Here is a 9,459-nt window from a genome sequence, read left to right as displayed (position 1 = left end):
CCTGCAATCCACTCCAACTCAATTCATTGTAATAGATTGAATCAATAGTCTAATTCGAAATCAAGATTATATTTACAGTTTAAAATATGCAAGACTTTCACCCAATAAAAAACAGCTTACTATATACTTACTGAATCCTTTTAAAGAAGAGTTCATAAGGATAGGTTATACCACACTTTTATATATGAGGGGTGAGCAATGGGATGGAAGATTAAAATACATATAATATATATAAGCACGTTTACAGGAGAAATTAAAGTTGAAACAAATTGAATATCCAATTCAGGCTACTATACAAATGCAAGTCCGGTAGAAGTATTGAAATCCAGCTAGAAGCTAGTGCTCTGTTGATTTTCAAACATCAAGTCCCTAATCCCTGACCCTGAGAAACCACCTTACTTTGAGAGTAGCCCAAAGAAGGGATTTGTAATGGCAGAGTGCAAAACCATGCCAGCTGATCTCAGTAGCGCCATATCGACCTTGTTTCTGGGCAACACCAAAAAACTACTTCCTTCAACTCTTTCAAACCCACAGAGCTCCAGAAACTGCACACCTTCTTTGAAAATTCCAACTCTAGCCTGCCATCCATGAGGAGTGAAGTAAAATTAACTTGAATCCAAAATTCACTTCATCCAAACAAATGGAAATGTCATCATTACAAAAATAAGTTTTCTGATTCACTATTTCGGCTTGGTTAAACAAAGAACGTGACACTAGAACATATACGGCAATTTAGAAACAAAGAACAGTACAAGGATATTTCTGCAAACAGTAGATTACATTCTTCATTGCAAAAGATATAGTGGCTGGAACAGAAGCAGACACAAGAAGCTAATATAGCAACACATCATTTTAGACTTTATCATAAGTAACACGTCAACCTATACCTTGGTAAAAAAAGGGATGATTCTAAGAAACAATTTCACTAGGCGGACATGGATTCGATGTCCCCTAACCTATACATGGATAAGATTATACAAAATTAAGACCCTAATCTACATCTACACCATTACATGGCCAACAGTTACAACAGGTCCCCACCATCAGATATACATGCAAAAACCGGTGGGGAGAAAGGAGGGGCAGGGTGAGAGATCCTGCTCCCAGCCTCTCTCCTCATCATGATAATTGTCTCGATCCTTGCAATATCCAAAAAATGAGGTAAATTTCATTCTTTCGGCATGTGCTTAAAAAGTATTCACCTGGAAAGCTGGATTACTGAGCCGGATCTTCCTGAACTTTCCTTCATCAGGATTGCTAACAACATTTCTCACATAAACTAACAGAGCATTGAAGGCCCGTTGCACTTTGGCATCCTCCTCCTGACACATGAACATTTAACAATATTGTTATACTGGATCGAATATGGCTTTCGAAGTTGATATCTGATAACTCAGTGTAACTTGATATTTAAATATGCATGTACTGTTCCAATTACTTTCCTGGACAGAGTTTTTTATTTTCCCGCAGCAAGCAAAAAGGCAAGAAGCTAAAAGCTAATTTGCATAAACTTGTAAGAGACTGGAAATTTTTAATCAGAATTAAATAGTGATACAGAAGTGACCCGGGATTCAGATACCTCATGCTGACGCCTGAGAGATCTTAAGCATTCCATCAAAACCTCTTTCTTTGTAGCGGAGTTGCCAGATGATGCGGGAGAGTCAACTTTCAATGGCTTCTGAGATTGATTTTAGGGAGAAGAATTAATTGCAGCCAAACTGATGAATCCAATCAATCTCATTAACTGTCAATACAATTGTAAAACGCAATACCTTTAATTCCCGCCTTGAGGTTTCGATGAATTTTGAAGATGTAGAGCTATTCATAGAAGAACCAAGGCTAGCCCTCCTTTCTACCTGTCAGGACATGAATTTGCAACTTATCTTAATCCCAACTAGATATGAAGTTGGGGATATATGGTGCATAATTAAAAAGCAAAACAAAAGTTTAATAGCATGTCAATATGCTATAGTTTCAGTTTACACCAGAGTATAGAGTTGGATTATAATTTACTCAAAATGAAAAAAAGAATAACACAAACACCCTCAGGGCTTTGGTCTAGTGGTAAGAGCTAGCTCATGTGCAGGCGCACAACTCACGAGTCCGGACCCTGCCGCAGACAAAAGCTTGATATTCATGTCGAGGAGGGTAGAGGAGCGGGTCCATTATCCACTGAGTTTCAAACCTTGTGCCAACTGGCCCCCGAGTATTTCTCAGTTAAATAAAAAAATGAATAACTGAAACAGTTATAAGAGCATGACAGAACGTTTCAAGGTACATATAACAGCATTTGCAGTAGTATAATACCTAAGCAACTTACTAAAAGATGCAGCTACACACATCTAATCATCTGAATAGTACTATTTGGACAAGTACCAACTAAATTTCACTAAAAAATACTAGTAATACCATGTCCTGCTGCAGTTTTTGACGAATTCTCTCCCTTGCCCTTCTCTCTTCTTTTTTTTCGGCCTTCCATTGTGCTTCAAAGCTGAAACGTGAGCAAAGTGCAGAAACCTAAAATGAGGATTTTCAGCCAAATAAGCACAAGGTATTTTTATAAAGTAACACAGCTTCAACGAAGGAACACACCGTTTCCTCTCATTTTCCTCAGCCAGTCGCTTTGTTGCAAGCAGTTCTTTGCCAGCACGTATCCTTTCCTACAAATAAACCGAAACATTTGAATTTGATAAGTAAATATATACCTACATATATAACATCAGATCATTATTACTTCTGTGAGATCATACGCACTAGTTTCAAACTTTCAATATAAGCATTTTAGAGAGCAAATAGAATCTGGAAATCAAAAGAAAAGTAGAACAATAACTAACTCTCATTTCTCAGCAACTTACTCCAGGTTAACAATTTGATTTTATTATGGAGGGATCTACAAATATTAGTTTCGGTCCTTCGTTCTAAAGTATAGGGTTTTTGGATCAATGTATTACAAATGATCTCTATCTAGGTATTGCCGGAAATCTTTTCCAAAATTGCTTCAAGGCTAAGAATTCATGGATTTAACATCTTTGCATTACCATCTGACATCTGTTAGTCAATCATGTCTACTTTTTTTTAATACACTAGCCAATCATTGGAATTTGTGAGCTAATTGAAAGAAATGAAGATTCATATCGCGGACCCCAACTTGTTTGGGACTGAGACGTAGTAGTTGTTGTTGTTGTAATAGCCAATCATTGGAATTTGACGTTTAAAGCTGAGAAGATGATTCCATCTTTCAAACAGTGACATCGACTAGAATCCTCGCATAAGTTTGCAACTGTACAGTTGTTCGCGTATAGAAATTTATTCAAATCATGCACCAAAAGTTCATCAAAATCATTCTATCACAACCATTAGATCTCCCACATTTAACATATTGACAATTAACTTGCCACATTCCCAAATGAATCAGAACTTATACTGCAGAAAGTAACAGAAAAAGGAAAATACTGCATACCTTCTCCCTTTCCCTTTCCAGCTTTTTCTCTTCCTCTTCTCTCCTCTTGCGTGCTCGTTCCCTAAAGAAGCAGAATTTCCATTCACCAATATCAGAAAAGAAAAAAAAAATAATAGGGACTGAAAATAAACCATACACTAATCACAGTGAAGCAGTTTCAAAAGGCAAAACATGATCCAAGGAAATAGAATGTCTATTGGCAGTTTCCAATTTTAGGATTAAACACGGAACTTCCTCATGAAACTTTTACTGGAAAATCGAACCTTAGCTCTTGTGCTTTCAACTTTACTTGTTCCGAATCAAAAGCAGCACTAGGAGTTTCAATAATGTCCACATGAACCTGTATGCCATTCTCTCATCAGAATTTTTAGGACTGAGTTGTGCAATAGGACAGTTATAAAAGATAGGAAACGCAAACAATTAAACATCAAAGATCACTTGGCCTGAAAGGGCAACTCCTGTCTCGAAGAGACACTAATAGAATCTGTAAATAAATGGAAACCCTATAAACAAAGAATTAAAAGATGCAAAATCAGATAATTTACATCAATTTAGCAAGCATTGCATAAACACATATGCATCCATAGGTCTACTTAGGACATGACCAATCTATATCAAGCGACCTACTCTTATTTTGTACTCTACTTCTGCTACTTGGACCTTCTATTAAATGTAGTCATTTCTGAAACTTATCTAATCTTGTATAACTGCACATCCTTCTTAACTTCTGCATTCCTACGACACTAATTTTGTGGATATGTTGGACCTAGAGACACAACATTCTCTCCCATAAAACATGGTTGATGACACAGCCATTTTATAGAACTTGCCTTACACTTTGTTACATATCCTCATATCTCATAATACTTCAGTAGCAATTCCTTTTCAACCACTCCTACTTTGACTGTGTTACATATTCATCTATCACAGCATTCTCCTGAAATATCGAGCTTACATATCTGAAATGTCTACATTTAGCACCACAATCTCATCTAATCTATATCAGCTTCACTCATCTTATGTTGACTAAACTCACACCGCGTATATTTAGTCTTACTTCTACTATCCCAAAACCCTTAATTCTCTTCTGCACAATTCAAGCTTTTGGTTGACAATATTGCTAATTTTGCTAATTAACATTACATTGCCTGCAAGTGGAATGCGCTATAGGCCCTCATTCTGTATACATTAAGTTAGCTCATCCATAACTAGGGTAAACAAGTACTGGCTCAATGCAGATCCTTGTAATATACTCACAATCATGTAAAATCCTCTGTATCCCCTACCAACGTTCTCACACATGTGATAGCTCCTTCGTACATATCCTTTTATGGCATTTCTATATGAAATATGAGTTACTTTCTTCTCTAACACCCGCCAAATGACAATTGTTGGCACTCTATCATACGACATCCCTAAGTCAATGAATATCATGTGTACATCATTCTTTCTCTCCCTATGAATTTTCATCAATCTTCTTATAAAAATATGACCTCTGTTGTAGTTTTAACAGAAAAAAATCCAAGCTGGTTCTCTGTCACTCTAGTAGTATTCCTAAGTTTACGCTCTATTGCTCTTTCCTATAACTATTTTTGTTTATATCAAAATAGTTGGCTCAATTTGAATATCTCCTTTGTTTTGATATGTCAGAATCAAAATACATTTCTCCTCTTGTTTGCATCCTTCTACTCCTTGGTACTGCAACATTAAATAACTAGGAAAGCCATATTACTCGAACCTCTCTAAGACACTTCCGTACCTGTAGAGGGATACCATCTGGACCTCATATTTTTAATGCACCCTTTATTTCTGAAGGCCTAATTCTACGAGTGTAACTAAATCTTCTATCCTGCACAGATGTATGGAGATATGTAAAGTTATCATCATGATTTGAGTTGAACAATTGATCAAAATGGACACTCTATCTCACTTGCTTTACTAGCCCTTTGCACCACCTCATTCCACCACTATGATTCTTGGTCGAGAATCTAGGCCTTTAGACACAACTAGCAGTCTAGCACTTCATTTGCTCCTTTCTTAATACAACATTATAACTTCCTTCCACTAGGTAGCTGTTTTCCCTTCTATTTCCCTGCTCCTTCCTCCTTCCATATGTTTTCCTGAATTGCTAATTGGTTTATGCCCTTTGGTACCTACCACCGAATGTCAATTTCTTGCAACTCATCTGATCTTCTCTACTCTTCCGTTTCACATCCAGAAACACCCGTTCATGTTAGTTAGTCGAGGCTTCCCTGGTATAATCTTGCAATCCTTACATGCAACTCTATCTTGTCTTTTGACTTTTGCAAAGGATAACGACTATTTGACTAAAGTTACCTCCACTTATAAAGGTGTGATGTATTCTTTTTAAAATATGTGTTAGATGAATTAAATAATAAGACAAACTCTAGAATAGCCTTTTCTTCTTCATTCCTAGTACCCACTAAGTCCAAGGCTTGCATGACATGAAAAACAGAGACTTAAGAAAAGTTGAAAGAAACTTTTTAAACATACTTTAACTTGATATACCGTATATTTTACACAATTCATAAATTTGGCCAATCCTTTTTTTTAGCAAGAAGTTAAATTTAGCAAATATGAAACATATAGAAATAAAATACATAAAATTCACGAACTTTTTATTTTCATAATATTTAGTATAGTGTTGGCTTGAGATGAATCTATATAGAGAAGCGGGTTAGTGAAGATTCATATAGCCGACTCTAACTTGTTTGGGATTGAGGCGTAGTAGCAGTTGAATTAACTACAAGTTAAATTTTTTAGAATTTTAGGAACTAATTCAACTTTGAAATTAAGTTTTTCTGTAAAAATATATTCTAGCATTTATTCTTGTTCTCATACCTATTAGTCAAATTACTTTAGAGAAACGATATTACACTAATGTGTATAATGGTCTTCTTAGCTTTTTGACTATACAACCTAGAAAGCTCCAGTTAATTCATTTTTCTATAAGCACTAACCATTAGAAGTAAATTCACCATCTATCTTTGGTAGAAAGAGAAGTAGAAAAATGCTCTAGAGTCTGCTAGCGAAAAAATGCTCTAGGGTACTTAACTACACCTCTCTCAAATACCCTATCCATACTTACAGTAATGACTCGCTCTTCTTTGAAGATACACATGTTTGCATACTGTTGCAACTGTGTCCTGATTGGATGTCCGAAGATTACGTCCATTAGAAGATGACACTATTAGTTAAAAAATGCACTTAACACTCAAATTTCCCAGGACATTATATATATATATATATATATATATATATATATATATATATATATATATATATATATATATATATATATATGTAGACTCATTCTCATCTTAAAAGTGACAATCGAATAACAAAAGTTATCAAATTAATCATGAACGCTGATGTACAAGAAGAAAGGCTATCATCAGTGTTAAGCTAGATACCATGGGCATCTCATCAATGTCTGCATCATTCTCATGATCAATAATCCAATTTACTGCATCCTCAAGGCTTGAATTACCTGAAAGAAGTAATGATTTGCAATCATAAAAGTGGACAGCAGTTAACCACAAAAGTTAGCATCTAAAAGACAAAACAATAAGTAATGCTAGTAAAAAGATAAGTTTTTTTTTCTTTTTCGGGGTGGAGTGGGGGTGGGGGTTTAGCGGCGAGAGCAACTCCTCAGGATTTGATGCCAATCCTAGAGACTGCACTACAGGAAGACTGCATAAATAAGTAGAACAAGCGGAAGTTCTATAATATACAAATATTTGGCAGGATAAATGGACTTGCATAAAACAGAGGGTTGAAAGTCCACATCACTTAGTTGATGCAACACCTCTGCAGGATAAATCACAACATCAACTCTATCTATGTGGCCTAGTAACCAAATCTACTCATGTCTTCAAGGAAAATCCTAACAGGTCATTAGACACAGGCATGGCGACATATGATGAGGTATTTTATGTGAAGAGCGTAGTTTTCAACCATTCATATAGTAAAAAATGGATCAAGGAAAAGAAATCATGCAGAAAATTCTGTCTGCATATCCTTTACATCTCAAAGATATAAAATAGAAAAATGGAGAGAATGTTAGACAAAAACAAACGATTAAACTAATTAGTTAATGTATATGCATGATGAGATTGCGGGCTTCCATCACAATGAATTTTTCTGAGTAGCTTTCCCATACAAAATGACATGTTTTAGCTAGATAATTCAGATTGATTAACAATCCATATAGCCTAACAGTTATATACTACTTCAGAAGCAAAAGTTATATTAAAATTGTCTCCTATGCTATATACGTGCAAATCTTTTCCTAGAATATATCTAATACCAGAAGGATCACCATACCAGAAGAATGAAGAGCCTTGGTGGCTCGAGCCTCTGAAAATCCCATTGCTTCAAGTTCACTTACCAAGCTTCTGTTACTGTCAGAAGCAGCCATTTCTGATCGTTGATATTAATTCTCTCGATATAAGAAATATTGAATCGTTTCTGCGAAGTAACAAATGTTTCTTCAACAATGATATTTAACATATGAAGAAAACACAGCTTAATTAACTTAAAACAATACGTTCCTTGTATGTATATATGCTTTTCGGCATTTTAAAATCAGAATACTGGACAGTAACCAATCAGAAGGTTGGATATAAAACGGCAATATAGAAGTCTTTGTATGCATTCACTTCTCCTGATTGTTCTCTATTTCTTGTGCACAGAAAATCATGAAGATCAAGTTTTATACTTCAGAATTTATTCAAAGATGCCTAATAGCTTAAAATTACAACTCTTCAGTCACTGTCATTACTTATAATTGGAGTATACAATCATCTATCATCGGTTGTGCTTTATAATGTGACAACTATCATAAAAGTCGTCTGCATAAGGCCTAAAGTAATTACAACAACAAGAAACAATAGCATAGATTCATTTAATATGAGACAGGGAAAAAGAAAAAAAGAAATTACCCAACATGTGTTGGCATCAAATAAGTGTGGCAATATAAATGGAAGAAGGCCAAAAACAAATAATCAAGATAACCATTAGTAGTTACTGATAATATCCATATAATGAGTGTAGATAATCTAGATTATAAAATGATGACGAACAATCAATCAACTTACTCCTAGTCAAACCAAAACAAGTTGATGCCGGCTGTATGAATCATTTATATCCATTCCACCATATTGGGGCACATTTCATTCCAATAATAATAAATTTGTATAGATTGATGTCAAGCCGCTAAAATGGGGTAAAGAGAAAGAAATCAAATTCGATGTACAGTAATCCGTAAACTATGAGAAGGATGGAAGAGTTGACCCGACCAAACTGCCTGAAGAAACTAAGAAAAAATAACAATAAACGAACTCCAATTTTGTGAAAGAGGGAAAGAATAGAAGGCCGTAGAAGCTCGAAACCCTATTATAGTAACATAACTAACACATATGGAATAGCATATGAAGGCTAAAAAAATCACAAAAAAGAAGCATACCCTTTTTGTGGCAAAGAGAAATTCAGCTGCTTGTGTCGATTTGATGTGCAGATTAAATTCATTCGGGAAGTTGAGGCACAGGGACAAAGTGGAGAAGAAGAACGCCATTTGCAAGTTAAGAGGGGATGCCGATTCTTTGCCTCAAGCCTTGAGGTAAAGGTAACTAGTATCCGGGAAGATGGATTCTCAGCTGGGCAATGTCAGCGTTGATTATGCTTTTTGAACAAGTAGAACCACCTACACAGAATTGCAACAAGGTAATTTTTCCATTGCTGATTCGGTGAAGAAGAGAGATTAAAGGATAGATATATGTTTTATTAGCAATTATATACACTGGTAAATCTACCCGCGCTTTCGCGCGGTCATTAAGAAACTCTCGTTAAGTTAAAAAATAATCTTTTTATTAACAAATGTAAAGTAACAATATAAAATAAAATAAGAAGATAAATAATAGAATAAGACAAGAAGATATAACTTTCTTATTTCATGAAGTGTTCAAGTATCTCGTATC

The 9,459-nt window shown here is 35.2% G+C and overlaps 1 protein-coding gene across 2 annotated transcripts; it reads right to left on the bottom strand.

The window, feature by feature from the left end:
• Positions 1–206: 206 nt before the first annotated feature.
• On the bottom strand, positions 207–9,072 carry LOC104087695 (uncharacterized). 2 transcript variants are annotated; one of them, XM_009592238.4, is made up of 11 exons: positions 8,949–9,072; positions 7,808–7,951; positions 6,895–6,971; positions 3,724–3,800; positions 3,461–3,521; positions 2,593–2,660; positions 2,410–2,491; positions 1,773–1,856; positions 1,580–1,678; positions 1,203–1,322; positions 207–578 (listed from the first exon to the last, which is right to left on the bottom strand). In XM_009592238.4, the coding sequence occupies exons 2-11, from the start codon at positions 7,899–7,901 to the stop codon at positions 396–398; spliced, it is 945 nt and encodes a 314-aa protein (XP_009590533.1). In that variant the 5' UTR covers positions 7,902–7,951; positions 8,949–9,072; the 3' UTR covers positions 207–395. The 2 variants fall into 2 exon arrangements, with proteins under 2 accessions (XP_009590533.1, XP_009590534.1); XM_009592239.4 differs by lacking the exon at positions 8,949–9,072 and adding an exon at positions 8,581–8,600.
• Positions 9,073–9,459: the final 387 nt, after the last annotated feature.

The sequence above is a fragment of the Nicotiana tomentosiformis genome, chromosome 1, assembly GCF_000390325.3.
Source record: "Nicotiana tomentosiformis chromosome 1, ASM39032v3, whole genome shotgun sequence".
Taxonomy (NCBI): Eukaryota; Viridiplantae; Streptophyta; class Magnoliopsida; order Solanales; family Solanaceae; genus Nicotiana; species Nicotiana tomentosiformis.
Note: the sequence above shows the minus strand (reverse complement) of the source record. Positions and strands in the feature narration are given on the sequence as shown.

Excerpts from the sequence above, each read along its gene's own strand:
- LOC104087695 (XM_009592238.4), bottom strand. The coding sequence starts at position 7,901 with ATGGCTGCTTCTGACAGTAACAGAAGCTTGGTAAGTGAACTTGAAGCA. Across the intron at positions 3,801-6,894 it reads ACATTGATGAGATGCCCATG|GTTCATGTGGACATTATTGA; the intron begins GTATCTAGCTTA and ends AATGGCATACAG. Across the intron at positions 1,323-1,579 it reads CTCTCAGGCGTCAGCATGAG|GAGGAGGATGCCAAAGTGCA; the intron begins GTATCTGAATCC and ends TTCATGTGTCAG.